At 35.9% G+C, this 27,433-nt stretch overlaps 1 protein-coding gene across 1 annotated transcript in view; it reads right to left on the reverse strand.

Moving 5' to 3' along the window:
• Positions 1 to 2,275: 2,275 nt before the first annotated feature.
• LOC149796938 (uncharacterized) overlaps positions 2,276 to 27,433 on the reverse strand; it is a 44,566-nt gene continuing 19,408 nt past the window's right edge. The window contains exons 2-3 of the mRNA XM_089960665.1: positions 23,922 to 24,014; positions 2,276 to 2,446 (exon numbers count right to left, since the gene is read on the reverse strand). Of these exons, the coding sequence (XP_089816791.1) occupies positions 2,276 to 2,446; positions 23,922 to 24,014 (264 nt within the window). The remainder of the gene's footprint in view (positions 2,447 to 23,921; positions 24,015 to 27,433) is intronic.

Raw genomic sequence — 27,433 nt, forward strand, 5'->3', positions numbered from 1 at the left:
AAATAAGTTGATATATTTGAAGGGGAAATATGATTTTATTTTCTGAGCGAGACTGAGCTCGCAGCGTTGTGCAGTATCGATAAAAAATACACATTTTTTCATACAAAGGTAACAACCTATGAATAATTTTCTCCGGGAGTCATCAAATGATGCTTTCATTGCCTGATACATCTCCTGCAAATACAACTGTACTGTTTCTAATATCTACATTTCTTCGTTTTTTCCATTTTGGATAACGTCTATGAGAATGATTTGCAGCTAGTATTTGTGCTAAAGTTTGATGTGTATCTGTTTATAAGAATTTATTAATTTTCCTTATCAAATCGAGTTATGATTATTGCCGAAACATATGCCAATACTTTAGAATCTAGAAGATACCGTCTGAGTCTAGAAGATACCGTCAACGGACAGTAATTGCTTCCAATATATACCAAATGGACAACTCTGGAAAACTATTATGTATGCAATCAGTCCTGTTGAGATTTATCACTGCACTAACTAAATGCAAGAGTGACCTTCTCCTTCGTGGACATAACACATGCATACAAATATCTAAACTGGGGGTGGGAGTCCGCCCACTTCATCCTGTAACAACTAAATAATAACCTGCTGATGAAATAATTATACACCATAATCACTTTAATGCGCCCAGTTGTTTCTGATGTACTGGATATTAAATTATTAATTTTCTATTAAGATTGATATCAACGCAGTGATATGGTCCACAGACTGATAATAACTATCAAATGGAAGATTTACACGTGTTACTCTGTAAGGTAATGCAGAGTGTACTGTTCTGCGGCAGCGTCAGATTGATATGGTACCCATAAAATTTGAATAACGTTTTATTTACAGTATTTACCTCAGCCTTCTAGGAAATCAATACTCTTCCAAAATAATCAAGGTACGTGGATTGAATACATCTATTTAGGAACTAACGTTTGCTTACGAGAAGATTGAAAAAATGCGTTGCTTTAAATGAACAATTATTTCCATGTCTCTTCGGAGAATCATTTCATATCACTTGAACAGAAGACATCATCAAGTAGCCACTGAAAACCGCAAACCTAGTTATTTGTGTGCTATTTTGCCTTTGATTAAAGTTAGTTAATCGAAGATTTGTTATTGTTTTGCTCATCAACTATAAGAAACTGTTATTTCTACAGAGAGTGGAGACGGAGAGTGGCTAATTGTTAGAAAGAGGATGTCTTAATTCTCATGCAGAACTATTTGCTATTATTCTACCATGAACATTATCGTCTGCTTCACCATTCCGAAAGAATTGTAAAAGTGTAAAAGTCGAGTCTAACTTCAAACTGCACAGACCCAGATCTGCCGTCGCATTATGCAGTTTGTTAGGAGCAATCAGTAAAACAAACAATATAGACCCTAATCTGCAAACGCATTATGTTACGGCATATCAGGATCGTTGTTATTTTGCATTTTCGGTCGACTTACAAGCGGGTATATTCGATACTTTTAATTGCATGTAGGCCCCTACCTATTTATCGTCACAAAAAGACAAAGCGACAAACGTTCGTATGCAAATATGGTTACAGCGCTATATTGGTTTCTTTTCTAATATCTAAAGTTTTATTGAAACATTTCGCTTCTGAACATACCCCTTCATCATTGATTAACGTTTTGATCAGACAATGCTTCTGTTTTGAGAAATGTCTATATTAAACACAAATTTGATACTTTCTACTTACAAAACACCTAAGTTATTTACTATATGAAAATGTTTTCTGCATACCTCACTTACACATGATTTGTATTGAAAGGGATACTTGAAATGATCAGCTGTAGAAATTCGTTATTCCACACACTTTTGTTTGAGTACAAAAGCGTTGTTGAGAATTACTGAATATAATTTATTTCAAACATTTCATTATTGTTAAGGCAAAAACAACTTGTCTTAAACATCACTGTTGTTCAAAAGCAGCTGTAGATAGATGCAGAATAACAAGTAAAATCAGAGCAAAATATGGCGGCATTGAATCGAGGCAATTACTATTCATGAATGAAATTACTGGCAAGGAAATTTACGATTACTTTTTAACTTATATCACCAAGAAGAGAGACCTGTTTTAAATACTTGCTGATGTAGGGGTCCACAATAATTATAATAGTTTTGGACAGCTTCCCTTACATGTCATAAGGTAGGTCCCGTGGGTGCTCTTAAAAGGATAGGAATAAGAAGGGGAAAGGAAAGGATGCCCACTCGGCACCCAAAATGGATCCGGGAGGCCCTTCAACCTCCGCCCCACCCTTTCTATTCCTTTTCCTCCCCTTGGACAAACCTTCCTCCCCAAAAAGGACCTCTTTGAGAGATGGGTGTCTGCTCTTCTTTCCACATACCTGGGACTTCACAGGCTTTTCCGAGGAGAACGAGTTTCTTTGCCTCATAGGCATGCAGTGAGGTGAAACCCTCCATTTCCATAATCTGTAATCAAAAACACAACAGATTAACATATTAACCTTTGTAGCTTCTAATAAGAGTTTAATAAAGGTCAGGTACACAGCAGTATTTACACAAGGCACAATGAATTTGGCCCAACTGAGTAAGGAGAAAATGCTGGTGTGATACCTACTCCACAGAGCAAACGCGAGGTAGTGCGGATCATACCTGATCTCCCCAAAGGGAGGGCCAAAACAAAAAGAACAAACACGAACACTGTTAAAACATATATACGTAACTAAAAAGCTACGAGGAAGCGAATACAAAAGCAGAACATGCACTCCAACAACATAAACACACTTCTGTACTTATGTTTGGTTTATGTTTTTATTTTCATTTTTCTATCTATACATTGCAGAACACAACGATTAGAGCTAGGGATCACAGTCCTGGGAATAAGGGCTCGCCGCTGTGGTGGACTATCATATGAGGTGCCTGCCCCCCTTCCCCATGTTTTTATTTTTTATTTTTCTAGATACTTTATTTTAAATAATTATATAGACAACTTCTGAGTGTGATTTCACCTTTTACCCTGTCCATACAAATATACGAGGGATTACAATTAATAGTACACTGGATCATTGACAAAGATCACAGAGTAAATTAAAAGGTTCTGAAACAATAGAGTTAGGTGCAAACATAACTCTAACTCAAAATTATATTTAAATTGTTTTAAAAATCAAAATTCGTTTTGATTTTTTTCTGGAAAACTGTATAGGTGGAAGACTGCGTGGGGCCCACACCAATAAAGAATGAGGCGCAATAGAAGTGTTCACTAATGACTGAAAAGGGAAAAGATTAACTGGATCAGTCAGTTTGAAATTATATTAATACATGGAAAACACTTGCTTCTAAGACGAGTCCAACTGCGCCCTCAGATCTGGACCTGTACAGTTTGTTAGAAGTAATCAGTAGAACGAACAACATAGACCCTGATTGGCACGCGCGTTATGATATGGTAGATAAGGATCTACATTTTTGCAGTTTGACTCAACTTATAAGCAAGTATATACGCTATTAATTTGTTGCCGGTTTCTGAAATAATTTTGACTATTGACGATGTGTAGAAATAAATAAATTATCATATCGAGATTTGTGGAGACTATTCGACTTGCTATATAATTGAAGCATTCATTTCCTAAAAAGCTTAATCGTAGCTCAAATGGGATTTGCCTTGACTACATATTGTTTACACAAGTTCCGGCACTAATCATTAATCGATTTCATACGGAAAAGTTTATAATGAGCGACTCATTTAAGTAAGTCTGGCAAAATATACGTCTCCATCATTAAGGTGAATGCCAGCTCGATATCATTCTTGTTCTGCCACCGGCTAAATGCTAGTGCGTCATATAAATTAACAGAGGCACGAAAATTGAGGTAGTAAGGAAATGGCTTGATATTAGATATATGTGTAATATCTCTTACATACCCACTGGCACTTGAGCAAACTAAAATTATTTTCCCTACATTGAAATGAAACTAACTTTAAACAGATGATTTCCGTTGAAATTTAGACCCGGCATGTTTCTTACCAGAATATAATCTTATGATAAGCCGATCTAAACATTTCGAGAGCGATACAGAAAAAGGACAGGCAACGAATGAAAGTAAAAAGATCAATCCCTTTCAGACCAGACTGACTGGAAGAACATTATTTTCAGGAGATATGTCACCCAATGGACGTCAAAAGCCAGAAATACAACATCTGGCGTCTCCCATACCGCTTATTAAATTAAAATATTTGATATGTTGTTGCGATGCTGTGAAAGGAAGCTATTTTTAGTCAAAATCAATAGTCATTGCACAGTTGGGTTTCAAAATATTAACAAATCAAGAGTGTTTAGGGCACTCTTATAACAACATTTAAATTCTGTATGACATCTAACTAAAGCCTCAGTTGTCTAAGAAGCTATATACTGTAAGCAAAAACGGAAATTATTGTCGTCGTTGAAGATTATTTAAATACGTTCTGTCAATAATCATCTATCGATTTTCAGCGATTATAGATTTCTTTTAAAAAATTGAAATACAATTATCTGCAAAGAACAGTTTCCCTTCCAAATGGGAAGCATGATCTGAAAGGCCATCAAGATACGTAATTATAATCAGTCCATCCCATACCATTATATTTAAATGTCAGAGACCTCACTTTCTGGACTACATATGAAGCAGGAATTGCCTATGGGATTATATTTCAACTTCAAATTTAAAATATTGTATTAATTTTTAATTATGGAAAACGTTTAGGCAAAGCCTATCAATTAATATTATTATGATATAATTAATGTTGTGCCTAAATTGACCAACGGAACCAATACATTACTCCCCACCTAATATAAATCTTAGATGGATATCGTATTTCTGAGTGATAAAATAATTATATTTATGCACCACGTCCTGGTAATTAAAAAAACTAAAATTGGTGTCCATACCTGAACACTAATTACCAGTAGAAAGGTGTTTTTCATTCAAAACGGGACTGACAATTGTGTCTACAATGTCGAAATAGAATACACCCCTATAGTTTTTCAATCTAGAAGGAAAACGAATATTATACAAAATATTGTATGTTTTAAAGCAATAAACACCGTATATTCTTCTAAGCGAGTACATTGCACTTACGCTTTATTTTTGCTCATAGAAGGTTAATTTGTAGGCATAACCAAGTCATACAATCCCAGCAGATTCACAATTTCGTAATATTTGAACAAAATGTATGAAATATAATTCTGTAACTTTGTTTGAAGCAAGAAAAAGCAATGAACAAGCATGACTTTGTGTCATACTCTTTATCATTTTGTCCATGTTGTTTGGGTCATATAGCAATTGTTTCATTAATTAGACTTTTTTCTTCTATTTCTTATTACTAAAGGCTACCTTGCAATTTATTGCGTCAGGATTTGACAAATTATTGTCTTGTATTTACTATGCGCACCAGGAAAAAAAATGAGCAGGTTATCATTCACTAAGAAAGAAGAGGTTGTTCATCCTATGCAACAACACATAATATTCTTTTTAAGTCTCAAACTAATGAGCCAGTTATTTCAGTCAGTAAAGCATGCAAAAAATTAGAATAAGTTATATATCTAACACATTCAGGCAACCACTTTACTACTAAACCTATTCACTACAGTTGATTGCAGTTTTAATTCGACTTCACAAATACGCTTATATGAAAGTCATTAGCTAAATATAAGTTTATTCACTACGAAAGCCATTAGCTGAATAAAGGTGTATTCAGTATGAATGTCATAAGCTGAATATAAATTTATGCAATATGAAAGTCATTAGCTGAATATAAGATTTTCCGTATGAAGGTCATTAGCTGAATATGAGTTTATTCAGCATGAACGTAGTTAGCTGAATATAAGTTTATTCATTAAGAAAGTCATTAGCTGAATATAAGTTTATTCAATATGAATGTCATTAGCTGAATATAAGTTTATTCAATACGAATGTGATGAGCTGAATATACATTTATTCAGTATGAATGTCATTAGATGAATATACGTTTATTCAGTATGAACGTCATTAACTGAATATAAGTTTATTCATTACGAATGTAATGAACTAAATATAAGTTTATTCATTACGAATGGAATGAGCTGAATATAAGTTTATTCAGTATGAAAGTCACTAGCTGAATATAAGCTTATTTAGCATAAAAGTCATTAGCTGAACATAAGTGTATTCTTTATGAAAGTCATTAGCTGAAAATAAGTTTATTCTGTACGAATGTCATTAACTGAATATAAGTTTATTCAGTATGAAAGTCATTTGCTGAATATAAGTTTATTCAGTATGAATGTCATTCGCTGAATATAGGTTTTTTCAGCATAATCAATCACACCCTGCGCAGTAAAATCAATTGTTTGGTGGTGATACCAACACACATGAAGTTGATATGTTATTAATTTCATATATCGACTTGAAGTCTGGTCACTCGCCTTTGGCGAAACACCATAAACCATTATTCATATAACCAATTTAAACATGCCTAAAAGATTGGCTGACATTTAGACTACATATAATTAATTCAATTCTGGATCCATGAGCAACAATATATCGCTATGAAGTAACTCGCAAATCCGGTCTGTTAAACAATTCTCAAATAATGAAAATATATTGCATAATGAAGTTCTTGAATTTTACGAATAGTTTTCGAAAGCTTTATGTATTCGGAAAAAGCATGGAATCTTTGGGGTCAGTCTTTTCGCTAGAGCTTGTGTATATGTTTCCAGACGACAAATCTTGCCTGTCCCTTTATTTCAGTGTTTGTTAATGTAGAACATGGCGCTCACGCTGAAATAATTACAACAAATCACGTTATGCATGTCTTTGTGCATACTATTTTTATTTGTAATACTTTTTCTTCGTTTATGTGACAAGAAGTAATTGTTAGTAAATACAGTCATTTCATTATGAAACATTATCAACTAAGGAGTACTCAGGGGAATCATAGTATGACCTCTAAACTTTGGAGAACATACCATATGATATACGACTGAATTTCTAAGTGCTTAATGGGGTTTGCGTAAGAATAAATAGAAATTACTGTGATCATTCAAAATCATTTCGTTGAGTATGGTCGCTTATGGCGTATGTATTTCGTGAGAAAAATATTAAATGCAATACCTAGATGAAGGTAAATATTGGCTAGATATTGTATTTCTGCGCTGTACAATAAGTCTACTTCTGCCCTACAGTATGTCCCCTAAGAGAAGATATGGGTTTTTTTTGAAAATTGAAATGTAACATTCTGCAACGAGCCGGCTGCCATTGAAATGGGAATCCGATCTTAAAGATCCAAAAGATATCCTGTGATAAAAGCCTTTGCAAATAATTCGATGCTAATCAGTACAGTGGCATGAAAATGCGGGAAGGAATAAAAGCATATATCCGTTCCTGATTCGAATGGTTGCATACAATCATTTACAGGCGATATATTTCATACTGAAAGCTAAAAGCCAATTGACTAACATATGATGGCTCTTCATGTTATGTTCCAAGCTTTCCGTTCTTGCTGTGAAGTGAAAATGATACAGTCAGTGCAAAATTACATCAATATGTTAATTTAGTCACGGTCATTATGGCCGATGTACCACTGTGAACTAAGAAATGGAACCTTGTAAGACCATCAAATGGTAAATATGTATTGTTTAAACCTAACAAGGAATGTTTTGAGACACTATACGATTGTCAATGTCAGAGACTATGCAATCTATTTGCACTTCAAGCTGGAGACGCCTAAGTGGATATATGTCAAGCATAAATTGGGAATATTGACTTAGATTACGGACATATGTTTAGCCTTTAACCGTTGTTCGATTGTGTCAGTATATATAAACATAAAACAGGTAGTGACCCACTCGAGAAAAAAACACATTCGTCAACGAATATCAATACTGGCTGGATATTGTATTTATGTGTGATACAATAATCTTATTTTGCCTTACGTGATGGTACTTGAGTAAACTATAATTTTCTTTTCTATGTCTGAACATCATCTATCGGTAAAGAGGCAAGTTCTTTTAAAACAGGGACTCTATCATGTATCAGTTATTTTTACGATTTCAAATTACGATGAACCTGTCCCAGTAATTAAAGATAAAGAGCTAATGATTGGTATTAAAATATTATTTATTTTAAGGAAGTATAATATGGTAATCTGGAAAGCAAATTAACGTCTATGATAAACATAAACAATGACTTGTGTATACATATTCGAACCCATAGAAAGTATATATCCATGCCTGAACAATTGATACAGTTGATTATTTGTGAAACAGATATATATCGTATTATAGAGCAGAACTTTGAAAACTCGAACTAATAGACTATAATGTTTGTTTTGGTTTTCAAAGAAATAGAAGCATTACGACAGGAGTTATGTTTCACGCTTCTCAGAGCAAAGAAATCAAGTTATGCCGAATACTATAATGATCAAAGTTTTGAACAATCAACGTTTAACTGTATTGAAAAAGAAACACGTTTAATACCATTGATATACATGCAATGGTTTGTTTTCTTCTCCTCCAACATTCTTTTTATTAGCGAGTTACTTGCGTTTTGTTTCACATAAAAATGACAAGTAACTAACTTTCATTTATTGTGTTCGACAATATTTATTTAATGAAAAATGAACTAATCAACTAATGCCATTTTCTAGGAAATAAGAGATAAACTTGGACCACCACATTACTGTTTGAATTATTCATACACCGAAATTTACCAATATGATTACGACTGTTTATTAGAGCTAGTCATTAGCTGAATATACATTTTACCTTTTTAATCAATCATCGTCTGATCTGTAAAAGCATTTACTTGGAGTGATACCAACATAACGGAGGCTGGCATAGTATCCATTCCATATACAGCAACGACGACTGGTCACCTACCTTTGGAGTGACCCCAGTAACCATCATTCAAGTAATCAATTTAAACATGCCTAAACCAGTCTGACGTTTAGATCCATGTAAACAATACATAGCTATGAATTAGCTTGCAAATCAGGTGTATGCAAATCAGTTTCATAATTATCATACAATGAAAATGTAGCACTTAATAAAGTCGTGGAAATTTCCGAATATTTCTAGATTGTTTGAAGCAGTTGGAAAGACTTGAAATGGACAGGCTCATTCTTTTCGATTGTGCCTAGGGATACTATTCCAGACAGCAAGCCGTGTATGTTCCTTTATTTCAGTGTTTGTTAACGTTGAAAAAGGACGTCACGCTGTAGGAATTATACATATCCCATTATCCTTTGATTTATTAAACTAATTGCAAAGTGTCTGGAAGCACTTACGAAAGATGTTGAACTCTCTGCTCACACTCTTTACATACGTTCCAGCCATCATTTGCCAACAGTAAAATTGGATTCCTGTAAATGTTTACATGCAACCGTTGTCGGTGAATAAATATTTACGAACCACACCCAGTTTAATGTCCGTATACACATACACGTTCTCTTATACATTGAATTTACCGTATACCGATATAACATTAAACAATTTAACAAGTTAGATACGCTTTCACGTGTATATTTGTATGTAATTTTATATATACAGTCGGCTCCACTTAAATGCATATCGCTTAATTGCACAGATCACTTAAGTGCATTGCGAAAGCATGGTCCCATTTTATATTGTAATTATACATGAATTCCGCTGAAATGCATACTACGCTTTCATGCAAAGTAAATTGTCCCTGACGATACAATGACAGAATCGACTGTGTAAATTACTAGTAATGTCATCATACACAATTTCACTTATACAAGTGCCTGATGCTATAATTTATTTTCATGTCTAATGGACGAATGGATGCATACTAAAACGTTTTTATTTGTGACGTCATCATGTTTACGCATATGTCGTACATCAAGCTTGAAATAAATAGGGACACGATTAGCAATCAAAACGCCATATTAATAAAGTCCACTCTAAATTACAGTCTTAGAAGTAAGAACATGAAATGACTGAATTCAGTGTTAGTGAAACAAATAACATAATCAGTGGCTGCGTAGCATATCGCTTCCCACTTAGTCTAACGGAGGCAACTGATCTCGCTGTGGAGGAGGGAGTTTGGCAAGTGAAATAAAATATGTTCTTTGTGGCAAAGCAGTGGCTCCACTAAAGGCTATTACCACCGGGAGCCATATTGCAAATGAACGGAATCATCCTACAGTAATACAAACAAAATGTTTCACAACTATCTGCTTTGAAATAAGAAAACCTTTGGTATACGGAGAGAGTGCAATGGGATCAAGGTAAGGTGGATTGAATTAATATCCCGTGATGATTGAATACTGAGGTCTGGGTCCTTAGATGTATTGTAATAATATGAGGATTTATCATGATGTAGCCTAGTAACCTGTCAGACAAAGATTAATCTATTTTTAAGATGTCTGAAATGCCTGAATTGACCATTCCAAGACAGCATTATAAGGTCAGGCCAGTGTTGACTCTATCTTGGCTTGCTGATAAAGGGCCATATATTGCCATTCATCGAGGCAATATTGCATTGAATCAACTAAAGTCCCAACAATATAATCGTGATGATGAAAATTTGTTTTCGGGATCAAATCATGAATAAATCCGACAGAACTGATAAATGAGTTTCAGAATCTAATAAAACTGCTGTATTTTAAAGCGTTTAATCTGCTCAATTTATTAGCAATCAAGTAACCTCCTCGGTAAATAAATTTGAAGGTTGTGGTTTACTAGTAACATTTTAATTAAATCTGACGCAAATTACTAATACACGCAAAATTAAAAAATATATAAGATCCATTATTTTTAACCCAACAATGTTTTAAAGAGACAAACGGTCACGTAAAATTGAGATTATCCAAGAGGTCAATTATCTTTTTGTTTTTGCCTTGTTTTGTTCCTTTGGAAGTTTTAAAATAATCAAATAAATAACTGCTGAAGTACATTGTTCTATTTATCAGTGAGGAAAATTTGGTTATTATAAAAATCTCACTAGCTATAATCAAGATTTAACTGGTTGTAAACTTTGGAAACGATAACTCTTGTCACTTAGTTATCATCTAAACATTGTCAGTTTAACTAACATAAGATGTTTCAATTTAATACAAATACATAAAAGGAAATTGCTAAAGTTAAAATATAATTAATTATTCTTTATTATGGTTAATTAATCAATGGTATTCATTGTGCGGGTTAATTTGAAATGCATGATTCCACATTTCTACACAGGAGTTACACATTGAGCTATTTGCATATAAATTAATAGTAATGAAGTCAAAGCTGAAAAGAATACCATACACACGCATGTACAAATAATTCTTCCTCAGTTTAAGCTGAATGTTTCTCTTGAAACAAATACAAACAGTAAAACAACGAAAGAAAGAAGAATCATATATCTTTGAAACATATCAAATATATCATTCGATCGATATTCCGTTTATCCCTCAAATAATAGTCGCATTTTGCACAATACTGTATGCCCAAGTATATTTGTATAATGTTCCATTTACAGTTGCCTTAATTTAGGGAACAATGGAAGGCTGGAGCTATACAACGTGACTATTCTATACGTTCAGCAAGGCGATGAATGTGCGTTGCTTTAACTAGTTATTATTTTCAAAGGAAGAAAATAAATTCACCTTTTAAGGAAATAGTTTATAACTGAGAATGAAAACAGTAGTAGTATTGTGGGATACCCTAAGGACAATGGAAATCCCAGTAAAATGGTCGTGGGAACGTTTGGGGACAAGGGGAATTTAACATGGGGAATTTTAACATGGGTGGGACCATAGAGGGACAAAAAGCTATTGGGGCTGTATAGAGACAATATAAATGGAACAGGAGGGTGACGTCATGATACTGGAGATTGACAACAATGTAAGAAGGGGCTTACATGAATACCTGCTATCTTAGGTAAACACATTTATAACACTAAAACAATTGTTTTAGACAAGAAAGCAAATCTTTTCGAGGCATAAGGGTGGCCCTGAAAAGGGCCTTTGGTGTTTATGTTAATATAATTCCGTTAATACAGATGGCATCGCAGAGGTCTTTTTCTCTTCCTCAAACTTTTTCTGACTTCTGGACCGTAGATGAGGACTCTCTTCAGACAGCATTATCTCTCCATATATATTCTTCTTTTTCAAACGCTCGCGTCGGTGATCCGGATAATCGTCCATGATGATTTGACATGCATGGGTAAGTCCGAGTTGAACAGCATCGACGGTACGAAAGTAGATGATTCAACGTTTGTTCACATCTTGTGACGAGAACAGGTGAATAGAATGTAGAGAACCGCTGTTATTATTAGTGGAAGAGCGGATCGAAACGGATTGAGCTTTTTCAGGAATGGAAACACGCGTTACAAAATTCATTTACAGTGGAGAGCCTGTCTTCTAAACAAAAGAGAGCTGCCTGTGACGTCACATTCCCTATATAGATGAACTAGCGTCTATGCGCAGTCAATCAATGCGACTAAATTTTCAAACATGACGAAAACTAAGAAGACGATGAATTGAGGTGCACCGGCATTGGAGACGAGAAGCCATGGCATATCAGCGGCTACCAAAGTCAACACAGTCTTACTTCCAGAAGAGATCGATTTTAGTTTGCATTTAGTCGATTTTCTTTCTTCTTCGCAACAATTTGTTCCGGTTCAAGCACCTTCACCACCTTCTCCTTCCATACCATACATCATTGATTTTAAATAGAGACAGAAATAATAATTGGAGAAATGTTTATAGCAGCAGAAGGAAGCAGAACAAGCTTTACTCCTTCAACAGCAGCAAGGAGAAGAAGAGGCAAGAAGGAAACGACAGGACGAAGAAGAAGAAGAAGCAGAGACGAAACAATGTCTAAGAGAGAAGGAGGACAATGAAAGTCAAACGGTGACGGTACACTCGGATACGTTAGCAGAGTTAAGTAATCTGAAACAAATGTATCAAACTTCTTTATTACGAACCAAGAGAAAAAGACCTTACCGAGAAAAGCAGCTCAACCCTGTTACTACGCCAGAAAAATCCATCCTAGTGATTTCTATCAAATCATTGACAGGGGCCAGTCCAGAAGTAGGCCTTGACCGTGGCAAAGGCTTAAGGCAGTTAAAGCGTCTAGTTCCTGAGTTTGTTGTTTGTTTGTCTTTTCAGTGCCACCCACTTTTCTCAAAAGTAATACTATTCATTTTGCCAAAATCAATTAAAACTCAAAATCCCTTTTCTTGCCCATGATGTAAGTGTATGAATGAGTGAGTGTAGGTCAATATTCTAAAAACTCAAATCCAAGAGACATTTACATATTCTGTCTGGTCTATTCTGGTACGAATTTTACACTCCAATTCACATCGCAACTCTTTCAAAAAGTTCATAGACTTCTTCTGTGCCTTTGTTCATTCTGTTTTATTTAATTTCTTCACTTTCACAGGTTTTTCCCCCTCTTTTTCCTCATTTTCTCCTCTTCTTTTCTTTCCATTTTTCTCCTTCTGGACGTGTCTGGGTTCTTCTTTTTGGGAGGGTGCATCTTCTTCCTGTTCTGATCCCCTCTCTTCCTCTTGCGCCTGTTCTTTTGTTTAGAGCATTCTGAAAACCAATGTCCTTTTTCTTGACAATGATCACAGGTATCTTGACTTTTGTCTTTTCTGGCACCTATCTTGCTTTTTTGACGGTCTGGACATTCTGTAGCACAATGCCCTTTCTTTTTACATATATAGCAAGTATCTTGAATTTTATCTCGAAAGGAGTGGGAGTAGTTCGTCGGCTTGTTTGAAGAAAACTTTCATATGACACCTCGCAAAGCTCTGATTAGAAGTGCGATCTGTGTGGGCTCTTCCATCGTTCTGTTCAGTTTAAGAGTGAAATGAATACCGGGAGGGAAGACACTGACCCTTTATATAGGAAAAAAACACTAGTCTGACATGGATATATTGACCCATGGCGTTGAAGAATCGTAGGTATTTGACATTTTGCATTGAAAATGAAACGAACGCATCATTTTATTGTGAAAGGAGACGAATGTAAGTGAAAGAAACGTGATTTATCGCCTCTCACAGTAGCTGAAGTCTTGACTCAAATTCATGCCAGCGATTTTTTCAAGGAAAATTGCCTAAATATCGGGGAGGACCTACCCCGAAGAATTCGCGAGAGCCTGAGTTTTCTACTTGGGCGAAGGGGATCAAAGTCAAGTGCTTCATTTGCAGTGTGTCACTTCTCGAGTGGGAGCAGAAGAATTCTCGATGGAACATGCTCGATAGTCACTACATATATTCATTGGGATGACCTCAGTAATCTCTGTATGGATACTTTAAAAGAGAACATCTGTGGTTTTCCTGTGGAGTTGACAGAACGCATATACCGAGAGCAGGTCAACATGCAAGTGAAACGCAAACTCAGAATCATTTCTCCATTTTTAAACTATGCTCTTTTCAAAAGTAAACGAAGCTTGATTATTGGAGGACACTACTTCAGCCATGAAGATAAACGAGGATATTGGCCACGACCTAGCGATTCCTGGAGGACACTGAATGGATTGCTTTACAAAACAATATTCGTGGTTTTCCTGCGGAGTTGAGAGCACGCTTTTGTAAATGATTACCAACACTTATCGTGAGGTGTGTGTCTTAATGACATGCTTTCTGGGATTTCGTTCCTTATGGACTCTTTAGGAACAAAATCTACTAACAAAAATACATGAAAGTGGTCACTTTAAATGTCCACGAGAGACCCATTCTGTCGAATGTCTTGCATGTTCATCGAGATACTTCTCGACCCCTACGGAAATAAAAGATTCGTCAACCTTTTAGGTACTGAAAATGTGTACGACGACGTGTGTGCAGCTTGTGATCTAGACCATTACTTGAGAGATGTACGTGACTCGAAAACTTAGGGTGTAGAGGTTTGGAGCAAAGAAGTGGCCAATTATGCCCATGAGCTGTAATCCTAAATTGATAGGTCCAGTGAAAAATGGAACTTTAAAAAATGTGTTAGTGACAGTGCTAGAAAAAGAATCAGACACCGAGGACAACCACTCTCTTCAGGACAGGACTGTCATAGACCTTCCCGAAAGACCTTCCCGGAAGGACGCCTGTGTGACTGTACCCAATGTGGAGACTGTAAGAACATTACACGCTATCCATAGGACACCATGGTTACCAAAAACATGTTGTATAGTGACTTGTTTATACTCCATTTTTATTGTTTGATGTGTATTTTGTCGTTGTACTTAACCATTTGACTTTTATGTATTTTTGTCTTTCGTTTTATTCCATTTTAACGCGAGATAAACGTGTCCTGAAAAAAGTATAAAGACTCTACTGTCTCTGCTCTCTCTTCCTGCTTTTTCAAAGGCGTTGAAGAACACTTACATCGTGCCAGTTCGGAGCGTGAAAATGACGTCCATGCAGTCTCATCTTCCGGTCAATTTGATTCGTGCCTTGTACGGAAACATATCCACACATATGTCCTCGTGTCTTAGAAGTCAGCTTCAAAGACGTCTTACGATGGTTTACGGTGACAGCACGTCAATTAATGCAAGGCATCATTCACATTACTCATCAAACCAAACGCTTCTTTTACAGTTACAAAGTAGCCTTGACTTAACTAGCCGATCTCCGCATCGACACACAAACCGAAAAGCAAATCATTTTGAAACCTGGAGGTTACGATTCTATAGGAGGTGTCATTAGCTGCCTCTTAAAAAAGGATCATAATGCCCTCAAAGTCTTCCCCAAGAAAAATGCCATTCCCAAAATAGCCAAACGGACCTAAAAGAAGAGAAAGAGTAGAAGTGTCGACACCAGGTCACAGCCCCAGAAAAAGAAAAGTCCCCCCAACGGCTCCCAGAAAATAGCTTCTAATCGCAACAAAGGTACTTTGGCCAGGACGCAACCTTACATTTACAAACCACGCCCTGCAGCAACGGTGACCACTTCTCCAGTAACCTTAGGTTATTCCACTTCTTCGGTGTTGGTGATGACTGCCAAACCCAACTTGACACCCTTTCTTCCTCATTTGATGAAACAATGGAATCCCACGTCTCCAAGCATTTCTGCAGCGGAAATACCCTCCTCCTTTTTAACTGCAGTGGCAGCTTGTCACAATGTACCTGCACCCAAAATGAAAGTCCAAGAGAGATTTTGAATGTTACAGAGTTTACTGCATTTGTCCACCCAAGAACTGTCCCGATTTAGACCTTTGTGAACCCCTCCACGACGCTTAATGCCTGTCATAAAGTTAAAACGACTTTAAAACAATCAGTGGCGATGCATTCCATTATAAAATAGGCATGCTGAAAAGAATCGGGATCAGTATTTTGTGCTCCTGAACACACAAAGATGCACTATCTAAGAAGTGCACACCGTCTCAATCGTCTTTCTTCTGTCCAAAGAGGAAAAGGAAAAAGTCAAGGACAGACTCGTCATCCAAACATACAGTTAGCTAAGCATCGGCGTCACACCAAGAAAAGACCATACTGTACGATGAGTAGGAAAAACCGGCAAAAGTGAGGATTGTTTGGCATAGAACATTTCGTAAATAAGATTAAGCAACACCTTGAGCAAAAACATGTGTAAAAATAAAAAAGGACGTCTGTCAAGCCATGGACTTCAGTGCAAGTTTGTGTGTACTCCTTAATGCCCAAAGATGCCCCCACAAAGAAGTGTACACGTCACCATCGTCGTTCTTCTGTCCAAAATGGAAAAGGAAAAAGAAAAGGACAGTCTTCTCGTCATCTAAAATATCGCTTAGCCAAGCATTGCGACACCCTCTGAAAAGACACATTCATCCAAATCGAAAGAGAAGCAACCAAACGGGAGGATTCTTTGGCGATTTTGGAAAACACATCTTCACCTTTTTGAGAAACGATAGTCCAAATAAATTGTAAAAGGGCGTGTGCCAAGTCATTTAAGTCAGTGTATTTTTGGTGTGTGTCCCGGATCCAACTAACAAAGCTATCACCCCCAGAAAAAATTCCTCTTATACCACTAAAAGAAAGAAAAGGAAACGACTTCCTCCTCGTTTAGCCAATCAATGGTACATTGACACGTTTTTCGCCAAATTATTCCTAAAGAAAATACCCATTCATCAAAAGAAAAAGATGTTGGTGCAAAGCGTTGGATTTCTAAATCTGTTAGGACTTCATACCAAAGCAATAATAGGACCTACATTGGGACTCGTGAGAAATGTTTTAGCCGCCACAACTCCAAGTTAAAAGGGACAAGAAGATAAAAGGGACCTCTGGAGTTAAAAGATCTCAGACGTGAACTTGGAATCTGATGGAAGGACGAAAACTGACTTTTGTGCCCTATGAATGATGTATGGAATTCCATCATTGGCAAGAACAACAGACACTGCATTTGCCCACCAGCCTTCATTTGACTGAGATGTCCCAGTAACAACACAAATCGCAATCGTTGATGGATCGCAACGATTTCTCCGAAATGGAAAAATCGCAAACGTATGGTCAACTATTGCAACGACTGCAACTCGTTCACCAGAAATCTTTGGACGAAGCAACTCTGTCAACTCTGAATGATTTTAAAGCTCTGATGAGACGTACATGACCACCACCACCAGCGGTGAAGACAGACGCAGCGGCACGAATGTTTGAGGAAAAAGAGGCACGATAAGTCTTTCAAACACCTTCAGCGGCTCACATTCCTAGTATGACTTCTACGTCCTTGTTAAACCCTTCCCCACTCCCCAACGAGAAGAACTTAAAGCTTGGGTTAAAAAGATGTTGTCATCTCCTCCTTCGTCAGACGTGAAAGAGAAAGAAGGAAAACCAGAAATGAAAAAAGAAAAGAAAAGAAAAACAGTCCCATTACCACCACCACCACCGCCACCACTACCTTCGACTTCTACTCCCATGGCACGTCCGACACGTAAAGCCGTTTCCAAACCACTATCTCGCTCCATCAAAAGCAGGATCAGTGAAGAGTGAGTGACTGATTAAAAATGGAAAAGGTGTTAGCTAGCATTTACTATGATCCATCTCATCCTGATGATGACACAAGGATTGCACGCATTGAAAAATATAGCATTGACGCAAGGCGAAAATTTCGCAAAAATTTCTTGAAAGATAACGGGTTGACGCAAGGAAAAGAATTTCTTCAAAACGTCATCATCGACAAACATATCCCCAAATAAGGTTTCTTGAGGGCAGACAAAACTATATTGATTCAAACCGTCAAAGAAATTTTGGGACGACTAGAAACTCCTTTAAATGCCTTAGACGCTGCCGCGTCGGTAATTCCTGCTTCCCTGTTGCCACAGCAAGGACAAGGCGGAAAAAGATGACGAAGACACCAGTTCAGCGGACTTTATACCCCTTGAGCTAGAAAGACTAAGAAAAGAAAACCTGCTTGAGACTTAGAAGTTTTTGATTTTTTTTAAAACACACACACAGAGAAAACATGATTCACCGAGAGTCTTGTGCCTGTCCCAAATCAGAACTGGATATGTTTGCCATGCCACCTACCACGATGACGATGAAAGAATCCCAATTTATAGAGTTTCATCACGTCTCCTCTGTCAAAGATTCAGGATCAGCTCCAATCGAGTTTGAAAACAAAGAACAGCTCGAAGATTACATTGATCTGAATAGCAGTTACTTGTACTTGAGAGTACAAGTGATCGACACATCGATGGATGGTCCCGATATGAAGCATGAATATAAAGTAGACCCCGTCAACACTTTCATGCATTCCTTGTTCAGTGGAGTGGATTTGCACTTGAATAACAAAGTGGTCAGTTGCAACATGGACACTTAATCTTATTGAGCGTACCTTTAAAATCTCTTGACGTACAGAAAAGAAGTCAAGAACACTTATCTGGATGCTTGCTTGGTATGAAAACCTAGCACAACAGGAAAATTCAACGATATCGATTTGATTCAAGATAAAGAAACAAACCGCAACGTGGGATTCAACGATCGACGAAACAAAAGCGAGAGACACAACAAAAACTTAGAACTGATGGATCTTTTGCATTTAGGCATGTGTTTGCAATAGAAGTGTTTGTTGAGAGGAGTGTATGTCCGCCTGAGACAGAATTGTAGCAGTGACGATTTCCATTTAATAGCTGACTCTGCCTATTACAAAACAGTCATTCAAGAAGACAGACTCCACTTTCAACGTATGGAAGTGTTACCTATAGTGGGAGACGATACCGGTCACGCTCTGAGCAGGACTACAGCCAAGCATCTGATACGACACACTTAAGTGAAAACTTTTACCATTCCCGCTGAACATCAATCGATGACAGAAGATCATCTGTTTCTAGGACAGTTACTGAAACGATTGATCACTGGTTGAAGCAGGCCCTTAATAATGTAATCAAAATGATGTGCTTTTTGCAAGAAATAATGAAATTCATTTGAGTGGTCTTTTGTAAAGTGTGTGGCTAGATCAATTAAAGAAAGGAGAAGAAATGATGAGAAACGTGATGGAAGAAGAGATGAAAAGATTAAAGATAACTGGGATAAACATAGATTAAATAAAGAAAACAGAAAGAAAATAGAGGACTTTGAAACAAATGAATAAAAACTGGATGGAGGTGCAGGAACAATTTAGATTGATATGACATCCTGGCTGGATACCAAACGATGTTGACGCACTCATTATGGTCAGCAATTAATGTTTGTCTGACTTTGTTTTAGGGAAGAGCCGATACAGTCTACCACTGGTTCATCAAATGCAGGTATAGGTTGCAGATGAGTCTTAGGTATTTTCTGATTGGTTTTTTCCAACCGTTTGAGATGTGTAACAAGATTTACAGCATTTACAAACATTTTCTGACCAACAAGAGCGACTCCAGATCGTTGGATAAGACTTACTGATCCCTAAACGACCAGCCAAAGGCATTATATGGGCTAGACAAAAACATCCTGTTTAAATAACCTTATAACTACAATCTGATCGTTCACCGTCCACACGTCACCAGTAGGTACCTGAGATGGCCTCAGTGTTCTCAAAAGGACCTCATATTTAACGCAAATAACAAACTTCTACATCTGTGGCTTCAGTTTCGCAAGTAGCCCTCTGAAACGAACAGGAGCTCCGAGGAACGTTTCATGTTGGACAAGAAGTGATTGTCGTTTGTTACCTGATTAGAATAAAGAGAATGAGTAGTATAAAGATTACTGTTATCAATACCATTTGCTTGCTCCAAACAAGGTGCAAACGTGACCTCATCAAAAGACTGATCAATACATGTGTAAGGTAACTTATTCTTCACGATCAGCATCATTCTCAGTTGCTTTCTTGGCCTAGTTCTAGTCACTACACAAGCTGGGTATAAAACGAATTTTGTTTTCAATAGAATCGACTTTCTGATCCAAACAAGGCTTGACAACTACAACTGCATTGACACATCCTTATCTCCAGCTAGGTCATTTGGTCATTTTTTAAAGAAATAAATGAACACCTTGGATGGGTAAGGACGGAATGGGCGACAAAGTTCAGATTGTAACGGATCATGAGACAAACTCTGATTAAAAATGTACAATTGAGAGGAACATAAACAGTGCCTCACTCTACTCACTGAGTAAGAAAACTCATTAAAAAAAACTACTTCTCAGAAAATGTCGAGGTCCATGATAACAAAAAACCCTGGGAAGCTTCTTTGTCCGTTAAAATTTCAGTATGGATATGATTAGCAGAAAATCATTTTATGACCTAAAGAATACTCGTGAGCAACATTCTCTAAAGTTTCGTCCTTGGGCTCATCAAGGAAAGACTTAAAGTCACTATGGACGCGATTCTTGAATTCTTCAAGGAATATGAGTTGTCTGAGAATTTTATAATCTTGACAATCTTTATTGGCTAAGCACCGCCCGTCACATATTTGACTAATCGAATTATAAAATCTTTAATCCATAATAATCCAAAATATTTTTTTCCGCCAAAATGTTTTACAATATTTTACTTACTGTTTTGTTAAAGAAGCCTTTGCTTCAGAAAGATGTCAAGCTGGAGCAACTCAACCCTTTTCAAGAAGTCTGACCTTTCCTGGGTAGGATTTGAAAAACATTTCTCCAGTTAGGATGATATTGTGAAACCTTGATGGTTTCGCTACAATTTTCTAAAATGTGAAATAAGACTTGGTACTTAGAAAATTATACAAATCGAAATGAATTTCAGTATTAAAAACAAAGTTTTATGAAATATGTCAGATAAATTCTTAACCCGGAAGAGTCCACAATTTTCCATTACGACTTCGTAGTCTTAAAATAAGTAATGAAAGTGTAAGAACCAACAAGTTTTGTAAAACTCAACAAATAATTTCTTGAAATACAATGCATAGTGAAAACATTAAAGAGAACTTACAGCAATACTAATTAAATACCAAATAATCCTGGTTTTATTACATACTTTCTAATAGTTAAAGTTCTGAATGAACGCTAGTGGTAATCTAAAATAAATCCGACGCTGGAAATGTGGATGTGCCTATGGTGCCCCGTGTAGCAATAATGTGCCAACAGTCTTTTGCTGGATAACAATAATACAATCCATGAATATATTCTTATTTATCATTTCAATATAAATTCATGTTTCTGTTTGAAAGAATATTATTTTTGATGAGCACTTTGTAGTTCTGGTGAATAAATATTTTCAAGAATTAAAACTTCAACCCAAGTGTACTACTAGATATTACAATAATAAAATTGATTCTGCTACGATATTATAGCACGAATGAAAAATTTCACAAAAAAACAAGATTATATTGTCCTCTACCTGACCTCTTTTCTGTATTGCTCCGGTGGCAAAGTGGTTGAAGTGTCCTCTTTGGATGCGGGAAGATCTCTGATTCGTACCCCAGTCGAGCCTGACCAAAGAATGATAAAAATGGTACTAAATACTGCCTCGCTAGGCGCTCAGCATTCAAAAGTTTGTGTTAGGACTGGTTTTTCTGGTGTCAGGATAATGTGACTTGGTGGGACAAATTGTTACGTGTCTGCGGCATGATGCCTCAGCGCTAAACATTGCTATAAAGTGCCACACTGCAGACATCGTAGCGATGTGACTTAAACATTGTTAAGGTTACGGTAAAAACCCAAATTACACACATATTAACATTTTTTAAAACACGCCTATTACCTAATGGGAAATAACATTTAAGAACGTTTTTAAGATATTGGATGCAATTTTAGTATAAAATGTGGTGAACCATTGTCCTTGAATCAGGTCAATTCCAAAATATAATTATCCGAAGCATATAATGAAATTGAAATTTAAAAACCTTAATAAACAATACAAATTAAAATTATTTAACAGATGTGTTGACGTGTTGCTATATCATAACTATAAAACTGCGCACTCTTTATGTTAGGGAAAATAGCTATCTGAGAGTCATAAATATGCACCTTGACAATGCGTCTGATGGATCGACGTATAATATGGATGATTCATCTGTATCAAGTTCTAGATTGTTCTTAATCCGTCAGTTCAACCAAAGACTGGATTATAAATCGTTATTCGTTTTTCCACTGTTTGTGTTTACTAAGTTTTCCATTATCAGCCATTCCTTCCCAATGAGCTTCAGTCGCAAGTGAATCGAATATGTTAGTTAACAGTAACCAATAGGGAATATCTGCTGCCATGCTCTGCCATGCTGTTTCACATTTCTGCAATCATTGTATACCTAATTGCCACAACTAGAATATTATTTTGTTTGCAACATATGTTTCAGACAGATTGTAGATGCGTCGATGGATATAATGCTTTTGTTTGGCATGGTAATATACTAAATCTATCCTTCAGGTGCATAATTAACTAAAATTCTTTATTATACTAATCCATTTGGTCCAACGATTTTAAAATATCCATATTGTGCCTGCATTGCACCGAATATTACTGATCAGATACTGAGTGAAGCAAGCCACTTTGAATAATAGTTAGTAATTCCTGTATGATAACATTAATCTTTACTGAGAGCTTGAAAAATGTAACATGAACTAAGTGGTATCACCATTAACATTTTTACGATATCTGCCTGTAACTGAGCCATAAATCATGCCATTTATAACAAAATGAAGCCTTTAAAAGGGGCAATATGGTGTTTTCAATGCATTGATTAATACCCGTCATGATCAATGTTACCATTAATAATTAATGATCGTGTGTAAATATATTACTGTTCATGATCAATTCTAGTAAATCAAATGTATCAAAGTAAATGATGCCTACTCGAAGGTACATATATACTACGTATTAACATTAACGTCAACATATATAATATGGTTCATTCTTTTGAAAATTTTAATAATTTTCTAAATTTGAAAATTAATTCAAGAACCGAGAGCATAAGGCGATTTAATTGCATTCTCGGCCACGTGTATAAGCCTTCATTCTAAGCTTTCAGTGTAAATTATGTTGCCATTATACAATATATGATGCTACTTTTATCAGTAAACTACAAAGAAAGGATGACTTAACTGCAGTATTAATAACGAAATTTATACCAGATCGTATTTGATTTTAACGTACCCATTAAATGCTGATTGGGGATATTACAAAAGCCGCTAGGTGTAATATAAAATGTCCCTGCTATTCAGTAGTTATTTTTCACGTTCTTTCCTTCCTTTTAATAATCAGTAGGAAATTGCAAGATTCGACAAAGACCATGCAAGATTTAAGAATTCAAAATAAAATTTAAAAACAAAACGTGGTATTGGATATAAATCTGGAAAACAGCCATTGCTCAGTGGAATATGGAAAAAATAGTTATTTTCATTTTGTTGATATACAGCAAATAGCTGACATCGTCTTATGTCAAGTGGTTTCACTCTAAACTGTATATTTAAGCGACAGGTCTGGTCAGGTTACACCTGCTATTGTAAGTAAATATAGACGTTATTAAAACCTGGCTCTCTCTGGAAAGTCATTTCCGGTGGATCGGGTGGAGCAGCAGCTATGCTCAATTTTGCATTGAAAGCAGATAGCAAGAGCTCAGTTGCGGGCATCCATTGCTTACGGGATCATCTCCATACCTCTCTATATTGTATAACATCGGAGGAAGTGTGGCTTCAAGAATGGACAAGGGAATACGAGCATTGTGTTTGCAGCTCTTCAACATAAAAAAATGACATGAAATGAACTGTAAGCTGTATCCACCATTCATCAACCTGACAAGATTACGAACAAATTTGGTTGCCTTGAGAAATTCACCATGAGGGTTTAGCAATTACATGAATATGTTCTTTCATTACGTGAACATATGCGAGTCATCTGAGCCATTACCAGTCACAAATTTAGTCAAACCGTATATTAGCATCAACCCTCTTCAGCATGATATTTTGCGCCATACGTATTGATGCCTTAATAACACTAGTAATGTATTAGGTACTGCCTTGGCATCAAGCTCTTCAATCTGAAGATACTAGAGGCGAATACAAAGTTACAGTAAGTGACTTTTCGTATCCTTGTTTTTATTAATGACTATTTACTACAAGTCAGATTTTATTGTGACCTGAGAATATGTATCATTTTCCTTCAGCTTGTGACAATATTCTCTCTACAATCAGTATCAAAAGAGAGGAGTTGCACTTAATTGCATCAGCAAAATCAAACATCGAACCCACTATCATTTAAATGACCAAACTATTCTGGCAGTTGACAAGTTCATCTATCTTGACAGCACACTGTCACTTTCAGTTCACATGAATGATGAAATCAGTGATATAATTGCTAAAGCAAGTGTGCTTTTATAGACAGATGACACGCCAATATGTGGGGCGCAGAAGTATCAAATTTAAAAAAAACCTAAAAGACTTTAAAGCTATCTTGTATGCAAATGCTGGAAAGTGTACTGTCGCCATGCCCAGAAGGTGTTTTATGTTTACAATGAAAGCTTGTGTAAATTAATACGGATAAGACGGGAGGACAAAGCCTCACAAACGGAAGTTATCACATGTACGGTGATCTCAAGCTTCCACACTAAAACATAAGATGATCAGATCACATCGCCACGATATCTTCAGAGCGACTACTAAAGTAAATCTTCTGAAATGGCGATATCAGAATGGTTAGAATAAATACTTCAGTTAGAACTTCAACTCATCCTTGGAACACTTCAACATCGAAACTGTAGCTGCGGAAGATCTCGCACAGGAACGCTCCATCTAGAACAGTTTCATGCATTTTGGCGCTATAAACTTTGAACTCATGAGAATTGTAGAAAACATGCAGAACCGTGATCAGCGTAAATCTCCGAACTGCCGTACATACTTTGTTGATACAGCTTACCCAAGCGGCATCTTCTAACCAGTGTAGTGCAGACAGTAAAAAATAAACGGAAATTGGCCTGATTAGTCGTTAACAAAAACCAAAAGTCATGGTTATCCGCCATCGCGAATATTGATATTTATTCAGATATACTGATAACATTAGATTTTCATTTACGCATCATTCACCGTTTGGCACATGTACTTTACACAAGGCCAATGTGGGTATGTGAGAAAGTTTGCCAGTAGCTTCTCGTGGGTCGGTGGTTCTTTTGGGGTTTCCCCGTTTCTTCCTCCACCATTAACACTGGCCGCCATGCATAGCCTATCGTGTGCTGAAAAATAGCGTTAAACCCTACAATAACAACTTTACACAAGACTGGTTATATTTCACTCAATCATTGTTATATTGTTAGCACCTAAAAAGAATTAACACATTTTTCTTATTAATTTATTTTCTTGATAACACTAACTAATATTATTTATATGATAACCTGTACAAAATGTAGCATGCAATATGTTGGACAAACACTTCAACGTATTTGTAAGAGAATGAATAATCATCGCTTTTATATATAAAAAATGTAGAGATCCTCAGATTTCCTCTAATATTTCAGCACACTTCAACACCAATAATCACACTCTACTCGATTTTTCTTTCATGTCAATAGATATTGTACATAGTGACATGAATAGACTCATAAAAAAATATTGGATTCATAAGTTAGATACTTTGTATCCTAATGGCCTTAATGCCAATGCACTATAAAAAATTGTATATTTTTTAAAATTGATATATTGTATATCCTTTATAACAATATAATTATATGTATGAATGTTTGTCTCTATCTTATTCTATTTTGCTGATTTAGGTTTCATTAGAGACTCATGTATCTTTTAGGTCCCGTCATATCAATATATGTATATATATATATATATATATATATATATATATATATATATATATATATATATATATATATATATATATATATATATATATATATATATATAAATAATGGTTATGACGATGTATATCATTTATGACTTTACGTAATGACGTAATTGTTATTTTAAAATAAAAGACGTCATTCGTTTTCTTTCAAAACATTTCGTCCCTGAAGAAGCATAAATGCGAAACTAGTTGCAAATATTTTTCGGCATTGTGTTTTTTATATCCCAAGTCTTTACGACGAGAAACAAAAAAAAATTGGTATAGCAGAATCTTATCAGGCAAAAGCCCAATCTAATTCCTCTACAAGGAGACTTTGCGATTCAATTTCAGTGTTATAACATAATCAGAAAGTCAGTCCTTTGTGAACAGTGTTAAGCCCAAATTTGCGTAGATAATTATTGTCTGTTGTAAACTTAGTTTGCATATACTGTGTAACACAATGAAAGAAGTATAGAATTCTTCATGCGAGAGCAAAAAATATGAAACAAACTAAAAGTAAAACAATAACCACTAGTGTTTTCTGTAATGGCCTTTTTGTGCTCATCATTTATTCAGCAACAAACTGTATTTGTTTCAGTAATGGACTTATATGATCATTCGTTATCGAAGAGCGAGCGGTTTGTGTCAACAATAGGATTATTGGATCGTTCTTTAACCAGAACAAGCATGTACTAGTTTGAGTAACGGGTTTAAGGATCATTGTTTATTTGACACAGATCTGTGGTAGATTCAGTAATGGGTTTATGGCATTGTTTCTTACCGCAAGATAACCTGGACTTGTTTGATTAATAGATTTATCTATCATTGTTTACTTTGCACCAATCTGTTGTGGTTTCACTAATGGGATCATCAGTTTGTTCGTTACCGTATAACATCTTGTCATGATTGTATCACCATGTTCAGGCTGAAACGACCATTCATCTCGCATGCAGAAACCTTGTGATCCTCTAAAACCTTACTCATAAATGTTTTTGATTGCCTTAATATTTAAATTTTACATTGTTTTGGAAATACGCGGATGTGTTTTTTGTAAGTGTAATAAACATTTCCTGCTAGATTTTGGCATTTTATTTGACAGACAAAGAAAACCATTAGCCATTGATACATTTCTTTGGGATCTCAAAGGCAATATATGTGTTTAATGAGATATGTTGTGGAGATCATATAAGTAGTAGGCATTCTAGTACTTATTCATAAGTGTGTGGCTTAATTAATTTCATTGTTATAGTAATGAACTTCTTTAAAATAAAAAACCATCATTCATTTGTTTCATACGGCCTGAATGAGACTTTATTTGTGTCTTTTGAA

The sequence above is a fragment of the Sinohyriopsis cumingii genome, chromosome 6 (genome assembly GCF_028554795.1).
Source record: "Sinohyriopsis cumingii isolate HCF-2022 chromosome 6, ASM2855479v2, whole genome shotgun sequence".
Classification (NCBI taxonomy): Eukaryota; Metazoa; Mollusca; class Bivalvia; order Unionida; family Unionidae; genus Sinohyriopsis; species Sinohyriopsis cumingii.